General features: G+C 44.2%; 1 protein-coding gene across 2 annotated transcripts in view; it reads right to left on the reverse strand.

Moving 5' to 3' along the window:
• Positions 1-20,836, reverse strand: part of LOC126266778 (hexosaminidase D-like) — a 903,571-nt gene that overhangs the window by 118,541 nt on the left and 764,194 nt on the right. For both annotated transcript variants that reach the window (XM_049971315.1, XM_049971316.1), the window contains exons 4-5: positions 17,430-17,742; positions 13,359-13,688 (exon numbers count right to left, since the gene is read on the reverse strand). In XM_049971315.1, coding sequence (XP_049827272.1) covers positions 13,359-13,688; positions 17,430-17,742 — 643 coding nt within the window. The remainder of the gene's footprint in view (positions 1-13,358; positions 13,689-17,429; positions 17,743-20,836) is intronic.

A 20,836-nucleotide genomic window follows, 5' to 3' on the forward strand; every position in this document is an offset into this window, starting at 1 on the left:
TCAGCAACTATCGTCGCTAGCATGACATCATGATCACTGCAACTGTCTATAACGTCAAGCCAGTTTGTAGCTACACCTTCTGAAATATTTCAATTACATTTTGGTGTTCGAAGTAGCTCCTCTCGTATGTTAAGCAATGAAAACGACGTCATATGCAGATATAAATTCATATCACAATTTAGTAGTGATGAAGAGTATGGTTCAGATGGCCCTGAGCACTATGGGACTTAACATCTGAGGAGATGATTCCCCTAGACTTAAACTACTTGAACCTAACCAACCTAAGGACATCACACACATCCATGTCCGAGGCAGGATTCGAACTTGCGACCGTAGCAGCAGCGCGGTTCCGGACTGAAGCGCCTAGAGCCGCCCGGCCACCGCGGCCGCCGATGAAGTGAAGTTCAAGAGACAAGTTAGGAAGAATCAATGCGCAAAGAAGTGGGATACGGAATAACCAGGGAATGATGAGATGTGCTTCTGGTTCACTGAGGCTGCATAGATGCTTTGGTAATGAACTGCATTCTAGGCAGTTCAGCTGAAAAGGAATGGAGATCTCTAAAAAGGGCAATCACAGAAGATGGAAAGAGAAACATTGGTGCAAAGAAGGTAACCTCGAAGGAACCATGAGGAACAAAAGAAATACTTCAGTTGACTGGTGAAAGAAGGTAAACTACAAATGTTCAGGAATACGGAAATACAAGCCACTTAAGAATGAAATAAATAGGAAATGCAAGGAAGCCGAAGTGAATTGGCTGCATGAAAAATGTGAAGAGATCGAAAAAATAAATGATTATCGGAACGAGCGGCTCAGCCTATAGGGATGTCAAAAAACATTCCGTGAAAATAAAAGTTAAGGTGGTAGCATAAAGAGTGCAACGGGAACTCCAGGAATTACGCAGTTAAATGCAGAGGAGAGAGCGGATAGGTGGAAAGAGTACATTGAAAGCGTCTAGGATGGGGAAGATTTTTCTGATGATGTGATAGGAGAAGAAACAATAGTCAATATAGAAGAGACATAGAATTCAGTATTAGAATCAGAATTTAATAGAGCTTTGGAAGACTTAAGGAGTGAATAAGGCAGAAGGAATAGATAACATTCCATTTGAATTTATAAAATAGTTGGGAGAAGTGGCAACAAAAAGACTATTCATGCTGGCGTGTAGAATCTACGAGATTGGCGATGTACCATCAGACTTTCGGTAAAACAACATCCATACAATTCCCAATATTGCAAGAGCTGAGAAGTGGGACAATTATAGCACAATTATCTTAACAGCTCATGCATCCAGGCAGCTGACAGGAATAATATACAGAAGAACGGAAAATAAAACAGAGGATGTGTTAGATGACCATCAGTTGGGCTTAGGATAGGTAGAGGCACCAGAAATACTCTTATGAAGCTCCGGTTGATAAAGGAAGCAAGACTAACGAAAAATCAATACACGTTGGTAGGATCTGTCAACCAGGAAGAAAATGGAAATGGTGCAAGATGTTCGAAATTCTTAGAAAAATAGGGTTAAGCTATAGGGAAAGACGAGTAACATACAATATCTACAAGAGCCAAAAGAGAACAATAGGGCTGGAGGACCTAAAACGAAGTGATGGATTAAAAAGGGTGTACAGCAGGGATGTAGTCTTGCACCCACAACTGTTCAACCTAGATATCGAAGATGCGATGAAAGAAGTGAAAGAAAGGTTTAAGAGTGGAAATAAAATTCGTGGTGAACGTATGTCTTTGATAAGATTCGCTGATGACATTGGTATTCTCAGTGTAAGTGAAGAAGAATTACAGGATCTGCTGAATGGAATGAACAGTCTAGTGAGCACAGAATACTGAGGGAAAATCGAACAAAGACAAAAGCACTGAGAAGTAGAACGGAGTGGGCAAATAAAAGGGGCCCGGAGAGCAAAGTTCACCAGGGTACTAACAGACATAGAAGAGGAAATGAAATACCGTACTAACCAGACTATAGCAGATGTTGAAAGTTATCACCATTCGTTTCTCGTAACTTTTGTGCCGTGGTCACCAAGTTGCTGAAAGTGAATCGAAGCGCGACTGCTGAAATTGCTGCGGTCTTATCTGAACTGTTCCGCTGCAGTTCTTGAAGAGTACGAGGGTTGTTGCGATACACCCCAAGGAAAGTAATCACACACTGACAGATCAGGTGACGTGGGTGGCTTAAAAAAGCCACGGCCAGACTGACTCTGCTAACAACTCTGTCAGGCGGGAATATTGTGTAAATATGCTCCAAGGTTCGGCCGGTAGTATGGGCAGTTGCCCAATCCTGTTGGAAATAACGGTGGGTCTTTTACTCTTCCGTTAACGCTGCCACTTTTATTTGGCCCAAGCTGTAGAAGTGAAAACAACAAGAAACTTAACATCAGGATTGGCGATCACGAAGCTACGGGGGCTGCAAAATAACCCACGACGCACGGAGCAATAAGACATAAAAACAGATTAACACGGGCAAAAAGGGCAACTAAAGAGGAACACAGAGATTGGAATACATCCAGCAAACGATTGAGGATGTAGGTTGCACGTGCTACTCTGAGATAAGGACATTGGCACAGGAGAGGGATTCGTGGCGGGCCGCTCAAACCAGCCATAAGACTAATGACTCAAAAAAAAAGAAATTAAAATAAAATAAAGAAAGTAGTGTACTGCGCTCCTTGAGCTGAGTTGTCAGCGCGTCTGTCCGCCATGCAGCGCACCCAGGTTCTTTCCCGACCGCGCCGAAGACGCTCTCCTCTGGGAGACTTGTATTATCATCATCATTTCACCAATGTGGCTCACCCGAAAAAATTTCCAACTCAGCGGCCAAACTTCCCCAGGTGGAGACTCCGGCCACTTACGCGATACGATCATTTCATTACGTCAGGACTCACACAGTAACACAGACACTTCATGATACCATGAAGGCCTTCACGACAGATTACCTTAGATGAACTTTTTTTCTGATGTTCCATCCAGAGCAGCGTTGGATATTTGCAGAAGTGCCCGTCGTTCCGCTGGGTCTTGCTGATTGAGTCAGAGGAGCCTGGAGCACAACTCTGGCCGAAACTTCAGGAACGAAGAGCTCTCACGGACCACGAGGAAATAACCGAGAATATTTGCCAGCAACTGCAATCCCTCCACTTAGAACAAAAACGCTCAACGCGTCATACGTCTGTCACTCAGTTTGTGACTGGCTGTGTATTTCTTATACTCAGGTCACTTACTTATCTGATTTACCAATCAATCTTCTGCTCTACACTTGATGGACAATCACGCACATACGCGGTCGAACGGTTTCGTCAAATTTCTCAAAAATTTCGGTTTGTCCATAATGGAGACCCTCAGTATAGTGCGTTATACAAATATCTTATAAAAGGTGTTACTTCTGTAATGAAGGCCTACTGTGCCTGTATTTGAAAGTACCTCATCAAATTAATTCGAAATTGCCATAATAATTTTTAGTAACACTACCATTTTTATTTCTCGTATAAGAAGTTTAATATGGAGCTAAGATTCCGAAATTCTATCGGAGATGCTACACATGGTCACGCTTACAGTTTTCTGCTGCTGTCGAGCAGTAGCTGACATTTGAGTGGGGGGGATGGGGGGGGGGGGGGGGTGGCGGATCCGACCAATCCAGAAGTGAAGCTCTTATCGATCAAAAAGGCGACAAAATATTTATGGCTACATCGACTGCAGCTGGGAACCTTTTTACGTCATGGAGGCGGAGCTGCTCCTTTACCTCACGCCGTATTCGTGCGAGAATTTACAGTTACTAGGCTGCTGTTACCAGACTATGTTCCGTATTAACACAAGCTCTCGTAAAGTGAATTTTGTTTTTCGTTTATGAACAGTAATTATGCGTAACGTATCAGTCTTTTCCGTTGTATCTTTGTTGTAGACTGTTAGAACATATTCTAAGCTCAAACGTAATGAAGTATCCAGAACAGCATCTACAGCTACACACAAATTCCGTAAGCAACAACAAGCTGCATAGCGGAGGGTGCCCTGTACCAATGCTGGTCACTTCCTTTCCCGTTCCACTTGCAAACAGCACGAGGAACAATCGACTATATGTCTCATGTGAGCGATCATTTGTCGATCTTATTTTCGTGATACTTACGCGCAATGTATGTTGTTGGCAGTGGAATCGCTCTGCAGTCAACTTCAAACTCCGATTCTCTCAATTTTCGCAATAATATTCCTTGATAAGAACGTTGCCTTCATTCTAGGAATTCCCATTTGAGTTCTCGAAGCATTTCCTTAAAACTTGCGTGTTGGTCGAACCAATCGATGACAAATTTAGCAGCTCGAATCTGAATTGCTTCGATGTCTACCTTAATCCGATTTGGTGCGGATCCCAAACATTCGAGCACTACTCAAGATTAGTTCGCTCGAGAGGACTATGCATGGGCTCCTTCAGAGATGAACCGCAGTTTCCTAAAATTCTCCCAATAAAACGGAGTCTGCCATTCCCCTTACCTACAGCAGTCCTTACACGCTCTTTCTATTTCATATCGCACTGCAACGTTATGCCGAGATATTTAAATGACGTGACTGCCTCCAGCAGGACGCTACTAACGGTGTACCCGAAAATTATGGGTTTTCTTTTTCCAGCTCATTCGGATTATGTTGCGTTCTTCTTCATTAAAAGCTAGTTACCATTCATCAACTAGAAATTTTGTCGAAGTCTTTTTCAGTCTCCTATAATCTCTCAACTTCGACAACTTCCCTTTCACCACAGCATTATTGTTGCCCATTATTACACATTTTTGCCTCTAGGACATTGATTACCGTGAATATTTCATGTTAATTCATTTTTTCCTTGCTTCCTTCTGCTTTTTCTCTTCCGAGAACATCGTCGTTCTTAGGCTGTGTTTCCTTTGCTCTGTCCATATTTTGCCTATTTTCTTCCTTTCTTTTATTTAAATTTCGTGTTCATAATTTTGTTTCTGAATTTGTTTCTTTCATTTATCATTTCAGTACTGATCCCTGCTTGTTTTATGTCTTCTTCTTTTTCTTGAAACTATCGATTGTGTGTGTACTGGAGTACTTCTGAGATGAGGCGTGAAGTCCTGCGAGCGATAATGGAACAAAAAGTTGTAAAACCATCCTCGTACCCGGAGGGTACTTTATTATTATTATAGTCGTCCAGTACTCTCACTGGGACACCCATACGACAGGCGACCTAAGGAAAAACAACTGGGCAAGTAGTACGACTAAGGTCAAGGAGAAGATCGTGAATAGCAGATATCACAGGGTGACCAGAGTAACATCGAGCAATAGCCTGGAGACTTTTTCTTTCACTTGCTGCTCGGTTTGACACCGACGGCCTGATTTCTCATGGTGGGTCGTTTTCGCCGCTGCGTTTGTCTGCCGAGCCAAATCCGGCCACCATCTATCCCAAACTTATGGTTGTCCGCTTCAGGCCATTTCTTTTTCTTTTTGTTAAAAAAATCATTACTTATTTTAAATAAAACAACAGTTCTGTGAAGTGCAAATATAAATAAATCGTTTGAAAATTTAGAGGTGAACAAAAAGAAAACAGGTCAAATGATAGGTATTGTAGCCGTTGTACTGATGTCTGCAGGTGAATATCTCGATATTTGTTATCGAGCAGTTGACTCCCATAACCATACTTGATTAAGTGTTGGTGGTAGGGTAATTTGATTACACTATATCTAGTTTGTTGCCTATAATATACGTAGAACTAAGATTATGTTCAACTTTATGGTGTCTTTGGTAATAATACATCGGCACTGTTATAAATACTGCACTGCTCAAAATCATTACGAATACATGTTTATCAGCGTCCAGTACGTTAAGTCTATTTTGATACGGGTAATATCTGTGGTCTTATTGCACGCATAAATCACCGCTTTCGATGTATGCAACAACTAAAGTCATTCGTCATCTCTCGGCTGTGTTTTACATTACTGTATCAAGCGACCACTCACAGGGGAGTGAGCACCGCTGGCCCTGTGTTCTCTAGTGAGGCACACAGACGGTAGCTGTCGTTTCTGGACTCTGTATTCAACGAAGCACGTGTAGTGTAACATCTTAATGCAATGCAAGTTGCAAGGACAGTTTGTTTGATTCGAGAAGGATGGACTTTCTGCAGTGTGGCTGCGGATCCCAATGTCTCTCCATCTGCCATCCATAGGTTGCGGACACAGCACAGGGAGACAGCTCAGTACGCAAGACAAGTTTGATGAAGTCGCTGACCCATTGCTACCCCACGTGAAGAGAGATATCTGGCCGTCTCTGCGTTGCGGCATCGTACGACTACAGTCACAGCACAGCAAAACGATATTTGAAGGGCCACTGAAGCCGCTTCCTCCGGTATGACTGTGAGGAACAGATGAAGAGAAAGGACGTTATCAGCACTGGTACGAGCTATTCGCGTATCCTGCTTGACAAGACAATATCTCGCAGCCTATCTTCAGTTCTGCTGTTCCCATGTCAACTGGAACTTCATCACTGGCGAAACGTGTTATTCATAGCCGGCCGGGGTGGCCGAGCGGTTCCAGGCCCTACAGTCTGGAACCGCGCGACCGCTACGCTCGCAGGTTCGAATCCTGCCTCGGGCATGTTCGTGTGTGATGTCCTTAGAGTAGTTACGTTTAAGTAGTTCTAAGTTCTAGGAGATTCGATGACCTCAGCAGTTAAGTCTCATAGTGCTCAGAGCGATTTGAACCATTTGTTATTCACAGACGACTCCAGATTTTTTCTAACGCAAGGTGGTCGCCGCTTTCGTCTGTGAAGAGACACTGATGAGCGTGCCAAAAGTCGTCCAGGGGATCGACAGATTCGGCCTAGGTTGTGTGAAGATGCGGGGAGACATCAGTGTTGAAAGCTGTGCGGATCTTGTCGTTGTCCGTGGCCGTGTTATGGCCAGGCATTACGTCTAACATGTGCTGATTGCTGCATAGTATGGTGGTCCTTCTCATTCACTATACTGCCTGAGCCCATGTGGCAGGCATCAGCAAGCATGTTCTACGAAGCCTGGATACTGAAGTGATGGAATGGCCAGCGGTGAGTCCCGACCTAAGCCCCATCGTTTTCGTCCCGTTCCGCCACAGACTCCAAAAGCTCTCAAGGGCTCTCATAGAAGAATGGGAACGGGTAGATAGGGTGACCTCCGCAGACTTGCATGGAGCATGACACGTACTGCCGTGCGGTGATAAATAGGAACGGATACAACAGGATGATCATCGTAGACTTATACAGAGCATGACACGTAGTTGTCGGGTGGTGATAAACGCTCATGGAAGGCATACATGTTACTGAAGCTCTCAAGGCCCAATGAAAATCACTGGAGACGACGGGATGAATGACGATTTCCACTTGGTTCCCGACACCTGTCAGACGTTTCAGTCCTTGTTAGGTGAATGAACGATCATGTTTTGTTGTATACTTAAATTGTGAAAGACAAATGTATAATTTGATAACATACCCAGTCCTCGACTATAGCTCAATGGAGTATGGCTTACATCGAAAATCCCTCATGTTCCCCTAATTCTTTTGAGCAGTGTACTGCCTTACAGTGACCTTTCAGTAGCAATGGCCGATCTCAATTTATCCTAATGTAGCTACACGCAGTATATGTTGTCGAAGTCTCTGGAGTTAATAGTTAATATTTGAGTGTCTTCTTCCTCTTTTTCCACCCCACAGATTCTGTAGTTTTTCTGCATACAGACTCGCTCTCTACATGGGCTAGTGCGTCTGTATGGTTGCAACGTTCTTTAATAAAAGAAAGAGAAAGATTACGATTACGTTGAATGAATGTCTGATCTGTGAAATGAGTATTGAACTCGAATGTCGTGTTGTGTGTTTTAAGTGCAACTGCTGTGCTTACTCTGTGTTATTGTTAGCAAAACTTTACACGAATTGATTGGGCAATGCAACTCCCAATACCAATAAAGAAATACAGTCACTGCAAAATTTATTCAGCCCCTTAAGCACTGAATCCTAAGGACCTGTTCAATACTAATAACTTTGGTCCCTGTGCACACAACAAATAAATTAAATTGTCTTACCTCTAAAGCAGCAACGGTGGAACGCGTATATTGTCTTCTATCATTTAAAAAAAGTATAAACATACTAACTACAGGCTCAGCAGTGTGCAGTGCTGGCCATAATACTTTAAATGCACATGAAATTCACATTTAAGAAAATCCAACTTCTTTGAAAAATATATGACCTGGAGTCGGAGGCGGTACTGGTTATAGTGAATTACTAACAGTCAGTTTTTTTAGGAAAATCATAATGCAAGTTAAGTATGTCTTTTCAAAAACATCTGACAATTGAAGTTACATTACTCACAACTGATTCACAAACAATGATACTTAAACAGCAAGTATTATCTAACTTCATTAATCCCACATAAATGCAAATCATCAAATTACACATAGCTCTGTTAACGAATCTTAAAAGTATTACAAAAATGAATAATCTAACTACCCTTTTTTTATCAAAACCGTTTAGTACATTCTGGGGTTACTCAACTATTACAAATTATCAGCCAACGTATCTATACTAACGCGCTGGCAAAAAGAGAAATCATAATTATTGAACATCTTTACCTTACTAGCATGAAGACTTCTTGACATACCTACATTAATCTAACTCTTAGTGGATGCACACAGCACACCCCAAAGACTACCTACTCCATCGTCTTTCCCTCACAGAGAGCTACCTACAACTGTGCGCCAAGCGCTCTCTTACTCCAATAAAGCAGAACAGTATCTTTGGATCTGCGGTCGCGCACAGTCACCAATCCGCATTGTCAAGCCTATCACAGACATTCGTCGTTTATACCACACTAGTTTCATTTTAATTTATTAATATTCTTATCTTATTCCGGTGCCACAAACAACTGTGCCCCAATATAAGCCTTCAATGGTTTGCAAATTGCTTTGTAAATTTCGTCAGCTAATTTGTTTGAATGCTTCCATTGCTCAACGTCCCTAATAGCTCTGCATATCTGGAATTTACTGGATATGTTATACAGTATATCTGTGATGTGCCTATGATGTTTCTGTAATTCTCGTTGAATAGGATTGTCTATTCTGAGGTTCCTAATTCCCCACATGCGCCATTAACTGCCTGGGTTAAACTTATGCCGTGCGTGACATAAGGTCCAAGTCCAGTTGAGAAGTGCACCACGCCGCGGTTATAACTGACCTGTCTCAGTCTCAAGCGCTCCAAGATGCTGGAAAAAATTTATAGAGTTTGTATCCCTTATCGCTGATCTTGCTAGCTCTACACTTGCCAGAGATTAAACTGGTGCTTGTTGTTAATGTATACACCGGTTATCAGTCTGATCTAGTCTATTGTGTCCACATTTAATCAGTATGTGGCAACCCGGTATCTGACAGTAATATCAGTCGGGTACATTCCATGCACCATTCACAGTGCTATTACTGATGTAGTGCCGAACATTCTTGGCAGTTTAAGCAGGACACTCCTTTGCCCACTCCTAATTGCTGTCCTGTTTGTGACGAGAATTCATCCGTGTGCCCATATACCGGCTGCAAAATAATGTAATGATTCGAATAGTGCCCGTGGTATGTTCGAGTAACTGATAAAAGTAATCTGTATTTCCCTGAGCTTAATTTTGCAAGTTTATGCGGTATTTTTGCTGCTCTGTGTGTAGTTCTTACTACGTGTTCATGACAATTTAATCTTTGATCGACGTACACTCTTATATAGCACGTACCATTGCTCTTTTTATGTTTGTTTCCCCAATTTTGACCGAAGAATTCCTTCCCAGTCGACACTTCAGTAATGTGTACGTTTTTTTGTCTCGGCAAATTAGAGTTCGTTTGCGCTCTACCATCGAGAGATTTTGTTCAGTGTGCCACTGGCTTTCTCTTCTAGCCGAGCTCTGTTGTTTGCAGATACTACCACTAGTACGTCATATGCAAACGTGAACAGCCCATCTGTGCTATTATCCCCATCCCATAGATACAGTAGGGGTTCAACAGTTATGTCCTATAAGATAAGTCTACAGCTCGGCCCCTGAGGATAACTTTGTGTAATTCTTAAAATTACTTTCAGATTTCCCACGCACCAATCTAATACTCTGTCCCTGAAGTAGTCAAAGAGACTGGTATAGAGGGACTGCAACACCTCCAATTGTCTTGACTTCTGAAACACTGCAAGCCAAACTAGTCAATATGTTTTTGGGTCTCAAGGATCTCTGTCTGCCAATTTTTAGATGATTAATGCATTAGAGGTTTTTCAAATTATAGGCACCCTGTCTCGCTTTAAGACGCCGTTTATTAGCTCTGTTAAGAATGAGGTGAGCTATAGTGCTATTCTTTTGATTATGTCTGAGTTTACCCCGTCTGGACCCGGTGCTTTTTTGTCCTTTGTATCTGTTACAGCTACCACAACTTCCTCATGCGCACACGGGCAGGTGCGTTGCTGTGTTGTACGTAGTAAATAGATGATCTCCGCGTGCGTTCGTTGTTGTACGTCTGAGTCAATGACATCATCGGAGAGGACTTTATTCAGCATAAATTATACCGCCATTCTGCCAGAGCGCACCAACAAATAATGAGGTTAAAATTTTTTCGGCTATTATCTTGTATGGTTCCAAACAAATGATCTTTTCTGTATGTGTTGTCACCATCCAGTTCCAGCGACGTTTTTTGTTGTCAAAAAGCCTTCGTTTGAAGGTTCTTGGCCAGCCGATGTGTATCAAGTATCATGCGTTCAGGCTCTCTGGTATAATTTTAGTTTCATTCTAATGTCCTTTTTTAGTCTTGTGAGATCGTCTGTGCATGGTGTTCTTTTCTGATTTACATTCGAAGCTGTTGGTATGTTTTCGTGCGTGCTGTATAATTTGTTCATATTATATCATAGTCTGTACTTCCCCTAAAGTTGTTCAGGTCGGGTCGAACGGTTCTAGGCGCTTCCGTCCGGAACCCCGCGGCTGCTACGGTCGCAGGTTCGAATCCTGCCTCGGGCATGGGTGTGTGTGATGTCCTTAGGTTGGTTAGGTTTAAGTAGTTCTAAGTGTAGGGGACTGATGACCTCAGATGTTAGGTGCCGTAGTGCTCAGAGTAATTTGAACCACTTGTTCACGTAACAGTCTTGTACAATTTATTGAGGCTTGTTTCAATCTGCTTTGTGAAAGAGGTAGTGCTTTGGTTTTGCCTCGTGTACCGTCTTGCTGCCTTGTTTCAGGTCGAAGGTTATTATATTGTGGTCATTTGTTGTCACGTTGACATCAACTATCCAAGTGATGACGTTTGTAAACTGTTTGTTGTTTGCCAGTGTTATGTCAGTGTTGCTTTGGGTACAGTCTCTTCCTGAATATGTTATTGCTCGTCCCTGTCTGATATGTGAAGCTGTGTTTCGAGAATCGTGTCGTTTATTATGGGTCCTCTTGTCATACGTCCTGTCAGAATTTCAACCTCGAATTAACATCCGCACATGGGCTAGAGACGGAGTCACTACAAGTTAAAATGCGGTTGAGGGAGATGTGTTTCATTAAAGGTTATGCGAACTGTTCACATATTGATTATTGATACTCTCTTAGGTCCCAAAGAAAAACTGTAAATTTTGGCGGCCGATGAACGAATGTGTGACGCTACAGCGCAATTTCATCGCGCACCTGCCAAGGGTACAAGTGCATAAATTTTTTTTTGCGAATTTAATTCTGTGAACTCAGTTGGACAGCAACTATATCCCGCAGACGGATGCGTGAACAATATACACTGATGTCAGCATTTGAGAGAGGAGTTGTAGTTGGGCTCAAAGAAGTCACTTGGAGTAATCGGCAAATCGTTCAACATTTGAACAGGAGCGATGCCACTATTCAACGATGCTGGCAGGTTCAAAAATGGTTCAAATGGCTCTGAGCACTATGGGACTTAACTTCTGAGGTCATCAGTCCTCTAGAACTTAGAACAACTTAAACCTAACTAACCTAAGGACATAACACACATCCATGCCCGAGGCAGGATTCGAACCTGTGAAGCGCCTAGAACCGCTCAGCCACCACGGCCGTGCTGGCGGGAATCGGCGAACTGTGGCCGAATGCGAATTTAAGTAGGAACCGGAAGACATAGAAAGATGGCAGAAATGAGGACCGTTCAATGGTCAAGGAGGCATTCAGAGCTCCGGATTTGCCACAAGCATTGATCCGACGTTAACTGGTGTTTGACCACAAAGACCATTAATAGGTGGCTCAACGAAATTGAGCTGAGCTCGAAGCGACCCTTGCGCGCGCTGATGCTGACATCTGTACACCAACAAGCCCATTTATCAGGCACATTCGGCCTGGAGTTTCACTGACTGGAGTACAACTGTCTTATGTGGTGAGTCCCGCTTGGAACTGAAAGCCGATAACGGGCGAAGATATGTCTAGAGATGAAAAGCACAGCGGTGGAGTAGCAACTGGGCTCTCGCAAGTCGTACAGCCAGAGAATCAGGAGTAATTGCCTGGGGTTCCACTTCATTTCATAACATGAAAATCAAAGTGGTTGTCATCTGCGGCACCCCGTTTTGTTGTACTTGTTGGTCCGCCATCCAGTGCTTACATTTCAACAGGATAACTCCCGTACGCTGCAAGAGTTTTTGCTCCTTGTCTTCGTGATTGTCAAACCCTACCTTGGCCAGCAATGTCGCCTTATCTATCCTAATCGAGAACTTTTAGATCAAGTGAAGGGCCCTCCAACCACGTGGCAATTTTGACGATCTACCGCGCCAACTGGGCAAGATTTGCCCCAGAATGACATCCAACAACGTAATTAACGCCAAGCTCAAATGGCTCTGAGCACCATGGGACTTAACATCTGAGGTCATCAGTCGCCTAGAACTTAGAACTACTTAAACGTAACTAACCTAAGGACATCACACCCATCTATGCTCGAACCTGCGAACGTAGCACCAGCGCGGTTCTGGACTGAAGCGCCTAGAAGCGCTCGGCCACAAGGGCCGGCAAAGCCAAGTCGAATAACTGCATGCATAAGGGCCAGAGGTGTTATAGACCTGTTCCGTCTGTGAACCTCTTCGTATTGAATAAATCATCTAATTTTTGTAAAATTGCAGTCCTTTGATTCCCTGCACATCTACACCGTATCTACCGATTTGCGTTCCATTCGGATAGTTCCATAGTACTGCCCCTTTTTGTCTTAATGCGTAGGCGTCTGGTACTGACGTTGAGTTCCGGTTTATAAACACGACCCTTTCCCGACCTGCGAGTGAACAACGGTTAAGTTCCTTCGTGCAGGAAGAACTACAGATGCACGACGGCAGATACGATGGCTTCCTTAGTGGTGAACAGGCCCACAGCAAAATTCAGCATGGCGATGGAGAGTGCTCGAACAGGAGGGTGCGTACTGACCTGGTCGATGAGCTTCTCGACGAAGTCGAGCGAGGCGTTGAGCGAGGGGCAGAGCGCCTGTGCGGACTCGGGCACCTCTCGCAGGCCCTCGAACTCGCGGTGCTTGAGCGCGAACTCGACGTGGCCGAAGGTCTGCACCAGCGGAATCACCTCCAGCTGCGAGGCCTCGGCGGCGCGCAGCAGCGCCTGCACCTCCTGCGGCGAGTAGCAGTTGGCCGCGGCCAGCGGGCGCAGGGCGCCCTCCCACGGGAACATGTCCTCCCACTCCAGCAGCACGCCAGTCGCGCCCAGCTGGCGAGCCAGCGGCAGCAGCAGCTTCAGGAACGACACCTGCACACACGCACGAGCAAATTTTCCAGAATGAGATTTTCACTCTGCAGCGGAGTGTGCGATGATATGAAACTTACTGGCAGATTAAAACTGTGTGCTGGGCCGAAACTCGAACTCGGGACCTTTGCCTTTCACGGGCAAGTGCTCTACCAACTGAGCTAACCAAGCTTGGAAGGTAGGAGACGAGGTACTGGTAGCTGCCTGGCTGGATTTAAGAGTTTTTAGCAAACAGAACACAGCATGTTATCATCAATGGAGAGACGTCTACAGACGTTAAAGTAACCTCTGGCGTGCCACAGGGGAGTGTTATGGGACCATTGCTATTCACAATATCTATAAATGACCTAGTAGATAGTGTCGGAAGTTACATGCGGCTTTTCGCGGATGATGCTGTAGTATACAGAGAAGTTGCAGCATTAGAAAATTGTAGCGAAATGCAGGAAGATCTGCAGCGGATAGGCACTTGGTGCAGGGAGTGGCAACTGACCCTTTATATAGACAAATGTAATGTATTGCGAATACATAGAAAGAAGGATCCTTTATTGTATGATTATATGATAGCGGAACAAACACTGGTAGCAGTTACTTCTGTAAAATATCTCGGAGTAGGCGTACGGAACGATTTGAAGTGGAATGATCATATAAAATTAATTTTTGGTACGGCGGGTACCAGGTTGAGATTCATTGGGAGAATCCTTAGAAAATGTAGTCCATCGACAAAGGAGGTGGCTTACAAAGCACTCGTTCGATCTATACTTGAGTATTGCTCATCAGTGTGGGATCCGTACCAGATCGGGTTGACGGAGGAGATAGAGAAGATCCAAAGAAGAGCGGCGCGTTTCGTCACAGGCTTATTTGGTAACCGTGATAGCGTTACGGAGATGTTTAGCAAACGCAAGTGGCAGACTCTGCAAGAAAGGCGCTCTGTATCGCGGTGTAGCTTCCTCGCCAGGTTTCGAGAGGGTGCGTTTCTGGATGAGGTATCGAATATATTGCTTTCCCCTACTTATACCTCCCGAGGAGATCACAAATGTAAAATTAAAGAGATTCGAGCGCGCACGGAGGGTTTCAGACAATCGTTCTTCCCGCGAACCATACGCGACTGGAACAGAAAAGGGAGGTAATGACAGTGGCACTTAAAGTGTCCTCCAAGACACACCGTTGGGTGGCTTGCGGAGTATAAATGTAGATGTAGATGTTGAAGTAAAGCCGTGAGGATGGGGCGTGAGTCGTGCTTGGGTAGCTCAGATGGTACAGCACTTGCCCGCAAAAGGCAAAGGTCCCGAGTTCGAGTCTTGGCCCGGCACACAGTTTTAACCTGCCAGGAAGTTTCACGCACAATGAAAGCCTCTAGTAACAAATGAGCAACCCAAGACCTTGACAACGTTAGTCAAAATGGAAAAAAATGTATACTCACTGAAAAATATTGCAACATCAAGAAGTTGTACGACATAAACGAAAGTTGGTAGCCATGTTTCTGAATCTGAAACATGATGTCTATTCGGATTTCCTGCCAGTCACATAAAAACAGCGCTAGTAGCGCCATTATAAGGATGCAAATAAGCTATGCTTTAAATACACGCTATAACGGTCGTGAGCATTGATTACCTTTGAGATTCGACGTAATGAGTTGGTATGTAGTCGAATTAAGTCGGGTGATGCTGAGGGAATTGGATTAGGAAATGAGACACTTAAAGTAGTAAAGGAGTTTTGCTATTTGGGGAGCAAAATAACTGATGACGGTAGAAGTAGAGAGGATATAAAATGTAGACTGGCAATGGCAAGGAAAGCGTTTCTGAACAAGAGAAATTTGTTAACATCGAGTATTGATTTAAGTGTGAGAAAGTCATTTCTGAAAGTATTTGTATGGAGTGTAGCCATGTATGGATGTGAAACATGGACGATAAATAGTTTGGACAAGAAGAGAATAGAAGCTTTCGAAATGTGGTGCTACAGAAGAATGCTGAAGGTTAGATGGGTAGATCACATAACTAATGAGGAGGTACTGAACAGAATTGGGGAGAAGAGGAGTTTGTGGCACAACTTGACTAGAAGAAGGGATCGGTTGGTGTGACATATTCTGAAGCGTCAAGGCATCACCTATTTACGACTGGAGGGTAGCGTGGAGGGTAAAAATCGTTGAGGGAGACCAAGATATGAATACACTAAGCAGATTCAGAAGGATGTAGGTTGCAATAGGTACTGGGAGATGAAGAAGCTTGCACAGGATAGAGTAGCGTGGAGAGCTGCATCAAACCTGAAGACAACATCAACAACAACAACAACAACAACATCAGTAAAGACTGCCATTAAGGAGACAAAGACGCCATTGTCAATACCTCATTGAGTTTGAACGAGGTCGTATAGTGAGGCTACAAGAAGCTGGATGTTCCTTCTGCGATACTGTAGAACGACTTGGCAGGAATGTAGCGACAGTACATCATTGCTGACAGATGTGATTACGTAGGCTTTACCGGCCTAATAAATCTTGAAAGTCTCTTCGGGTTTGCTGCCACAGCCTAAAATCAACTTGATTCGATATTTCGGCGATCCAACTGTTCGCCATGTTCAGGAAAATGCTGTTTCTGCTGATAAGTCCCGCTCAGAACTGACGCCAGGCTGCAAATCGACTTCCTATATACGACACCGTGCAGTATGCGGCGCATGCGCCGCCCATTAAAGGTTGCTGCACTCCAAGGAGGTGACGCCGCCCTTAGTGGAACACTGCTGGCAACGATATATCGCACTCAGGGCCGCACCGAAGAATGTTCAGTTTCGATGCAAGATAATACAGAATTCCACGTGTTGCTAAGAGGAAACCCATTGTCTCTGTTTATTTAATTATTCGACAACCTAATTTCAATCGCCTCTTTGTAGACACTGTTCCAAAAACCGGAAATGTTGGCAACTACCACAATTTCATAAAATTTCATACTGTGTACCTCATTTGAGCAGTGTTCTGCTACTGGCGATTTTTCCGGCAGTTGTAGCTTCGTATGACGGCGATGTTCCACACACTTGTCATGCACTGTGCGAATCTAACGGCCAATATAAGCTTTCCCACACTGACACGGAATTTTGTACCCACCGAATTTCTTAAGCCCCAAATCATCTTTGACAGAGCCGAGCAGTGCTTCTAATCTTAGAAGGTGGACGGAACACACACTTCATGTTAAAATTCCTTAAAATTCGTCCAATCTTAAACGATAAGCCTCCAGCATAAGAAAGAAAGGCCACCGATCTAGGTTCCTCTTCATACACCTTCGGAGATGGTCCAAACTCCATAGCCCGAGGAATCTACTTCTCTGAGTATCAATTTTCCTTAAAAACAACCATCAAGGAAAATGGATATCTACCTCAGCCAGCAAGGTCGCCAGATCTCGCCCCAGTTAGGAATGTTTGTAGGGTTATGGGGTGGGTCCTCCAACTAGTTCGGGATTTTGACGATTTCACACGCCAGTTTGGCAGAATTTGGCACGGTATCCCTCAGGAGGACATCTTACAACTATATCAACAATAGCGAACCGAATAACTGCTTGAATAAGGGTCAGAAGTGGACCAACGCGTTATCGACTTGCTCAATTTGTGAAGCTCTTTTTCTTGAATGAATCATTCCATGTTTTATGAAATTGAAATCATTTATGTGTCTGTAAAAATTTATCTATTTCCGTCCCATTTGGATAATTCCTTTGTGGTGTGACCATTTTTGTCTTCTACCTGTTGTAGAGTGTTTCGGCTTACCTTGGGCGGGGCGCCCTTGAAGTCGAGGTGCAGCAGGCGATGCGGCGGCACGTAGGGGTGCTGGGGGTCGATGTTGACGATGGGCACGCCCAGCTGGTACAGCTGCTGCTGCTGGTCGGCGCTCGACAGCGCCGCCCCCGAGAACACGGGCGACGCCGTCGACGCCACGGCCGCCGGGCGCCCCGCCAGCGAGCCGAAGCCGACGCCGACGCCGGCGTCAGCGCCGCCCGCCGCCACCTGCGCCGCAGACTCCGAGGCCAGGCGTCGCGCTGCGATCTCATCGCGAGACGGCTGTTCGCGCACCAGCGCCGGGCTGTCCAAACAGCAGAGAGTCCGTGTTTCACTACAAGCGTTGAAAGCACCGAATGAAAACAAAGCCTGTGTTATTAAATGGCGGCCGAAACTGATGCGTGCGCGACATTGGAGCGTTCTTTCCTCTCCGATTCTGCGTAGAACCTCCTCATTCCTTACCTTATCAGTCCATCTAATTTTCAACATTCGTCTAAAGCACCACATCTCAAATGCTTCGATTCTCTTCTGTTCCCGTTTTCCCACAGTCCATGTTTCACTACCATACAATGCTGTACTCCAGACGTACATCCTCAGAAATTCCTTCCTCAAATTAAGGCCGGTATTTGATATTAGTAGACTTCTCTTGGCCAGAAATGCCTTTTTTGCCATAGCGAGTGTCTGCTTTTGATGTCCTCCTTGCTCCGTCCGTCATTGGTTATTTTACTGCCTACGTAGCAGAATTCCTGAACTTCATTGACTTCGTGACCATCAATCCTGATAAGTTTCTCGCTGTTCTCATTTCTACTACTTCTCATTACCTTCGTCTTTCTCCGATTTACTCTCAAACCATACTGTGTACTCATTAGACTGATCATTCCGTTCAGCAGATCATTTAATTCTTCTTCACTTTCACTCAGGATAGCAATGTCATCAGCGAATCGTATCATTTATATCCTTTCACCTTGTATTTTAATTCCACTCCTGAACCTTTCTTTTATTTCCATCATTGCTTCCTCTATGTACAGTTTGAAGAGTAGGGGCGAAAGGCTACAGCCTTGTCTTACTCCCTTCTTAATACGAGCACTTTGTTCTTGATCGACCACTCTTATTATTCCCTCTTGGTTGTTGTACATATTGTATATGACCCGTCTCTCCCTATAGCTTACCCCTATTTTTTTTCAGAATCTTGAACAGCTTGCACCATTTTATATTCTCGAGCGCTTCTTCCAGGTCGACAAATCCTATGAACGTGTCTTGATTTTTCTTCAGCCTTGCTTCCATTATTAGCCGTAAGGTCAGAATTGCCTCTCTCGTGCCTTTACTTTTCCTAAAGCCTAACTGATCGTCACCTAGCGCATTCTCAATTTTCTTTTCCATTCTTCTGTATATTATTCTTGTAAGCAGCTTCGATGCATGACCTGTTAAGCTGATTGTGCGATAATTCTCGCACTTATCAGCTCTTGCCGTCTTCGGAATTGTGTGGATGATGCTTTTCCGAAAGTCAGATGGTGTGTCGCCAGACTCATATATTCTACACACCAACGTGAATAGTCGTTTTGTTGCTAGTTCCCCTAATGATTTTAGAAATTCTGATGGAATGTTATCTATCCCTTCTGCCTTACTTGACCGTAAGTCCTCCAAAGCTCTTTTAAATTCCGATTCTAATACTGGATCCCCTATCTCTTCTGAATCGATTCCTGTTTCTTCTTCTACCACATCAGACAAATCTTCACCCTCATAGAGGCTTTCAATGTATTCTTTCCACCTATCTGCTCTCTCCTCTGCATTTAACAGTGGAATTCCCGTTGCACTCTTAATGTTACCACCGTTGCTTTTAATGTCACCAAAGGTTGTTTTGACTTTCCTGTGTGCTGAGGCTGTCCTTCCGACAATCATATCTTTTTGGATGTCTTCACATTTTTCCTGCAGCCATTTCGTCTTAGCTTCCCTGCACTTCTAATTTATTTCATTCCTCAGCGACTTGTATTTCTGTATCCCTGAATTTCCCGGAACATGTTTGTACTTCCTCCTTTCATCAATCAACTGAAGTATTTCTTCAGTTACCCATGGTTTCTTCGCAGTGACCTCCTTTGTACCTATGTTTTCCTTCCCAACTTCTGTGATGGCCCTTTTTAGAGATGTCCATTCCTCTGCAACTTAGAACTACTTAAACCTAACGAACCTAAGGACGTCACACACATCCATGCCCGAGGCAGGATTCGAGCCTGCGACTGTAGCGGTCACGCGGTTCCTGGATTGGGCTTGCCTACGGGAGTGCGTTACGGATAACATGGCTTTCGTTTGCGCGATGCAACGAGTAAAAATTTCACAGAGTGGCTAACACACGAGTTGCAGCGCTCCGTGCGACAATGTTAACCACTTCCACGGTGGTCATAACATTAAGAGGAGCTCACTGTGTTTAAATCAGGCTCTTCAATTCCCGGTTAGGATTAATTCTGGAAATACCGGTGTATCCTGATCACTTCTATTTTTATATGCAGTGAAATTACGAGGGTGAGTCAAATGAAAACCTTAAATTTGTAATAACAAATGGTAATTTCGCGCCTTTATCCTGTAAGTTGGTATGCGTGCTACAAACAGCGTGCAGAATGGCCTGTAAGTGGCAGCATAGTGCAGATGCACACGTCGCAGTATCAGTATAAAGATGGCCGCCCCACCTACGACTTGTACCAGGGAATAGCAGTGTTCTCTTATTCGGTTTTTGCATAGTGAAGGTGTGAAATACTGAAAATTCATCGACGAATGAAAGTTCCGTACAGTGATGCATGTTCGTCACAACAGCAAGTCTACCAATGGAGTAGGAAGTTCGCAAATGGTGTGACTTCAATGGAAGATGCTCCTCGTCTACGTCAGGCACGACTTGTGACTCCACAAAACATTGCAGCAGTTGAAGCCATAGTGAAGGAAAACCGCCGAGTGATACTTAATGACATTGCAGCATGTTTACAGATTAGTCATGGGTCAGCACACCATATTGTGTATGATGTGCTCCAGTTTCACAAAGTGTCTGCAAGATGGGTGCCACGACAGCTGACTCCTGAAATGAGAGACCGACGTGTTGATGCTTGTGAAAACTTCTTCGGCTCTTTGTAAGAGAAGGTGATGGCTTCCTTGCAAACCTGATTTCACTTCCACCAAACGGAGACGAAGAGAGTGAGCAAGGAATGGCGCCATTCCTCATCACCAAAACCAAAGAAGTTTCGAACAGAACCATCAGCAGGTTATGCTGACTATCTTTTGGACGAAAAAGGCGTCATTTGGGAGCATTAAATGCCTAGAGGGACCACCGTCACGAATGCATCATACACAGATCTCATAAAAAAATCATCTGCGGCCTGAAATCAAATCAAAGCGACGTGGATTGCTGTCAGCAG

The sequence above is a fragment of the Schistocerca gregaria genome, chromosome 4 (assembly GCF_023897955.1).
Source record: "Schistocerca gregaria isolate iqSchGreg1 chromosome 4, iqSchGreg1.2, whole genome shotgun sequence".
NCBI lineage: Eukaryota > Metazoa > Arthropoda > Insecta > Orthoptera > Acrididae > Schistocerca > Schistocerca gregaria.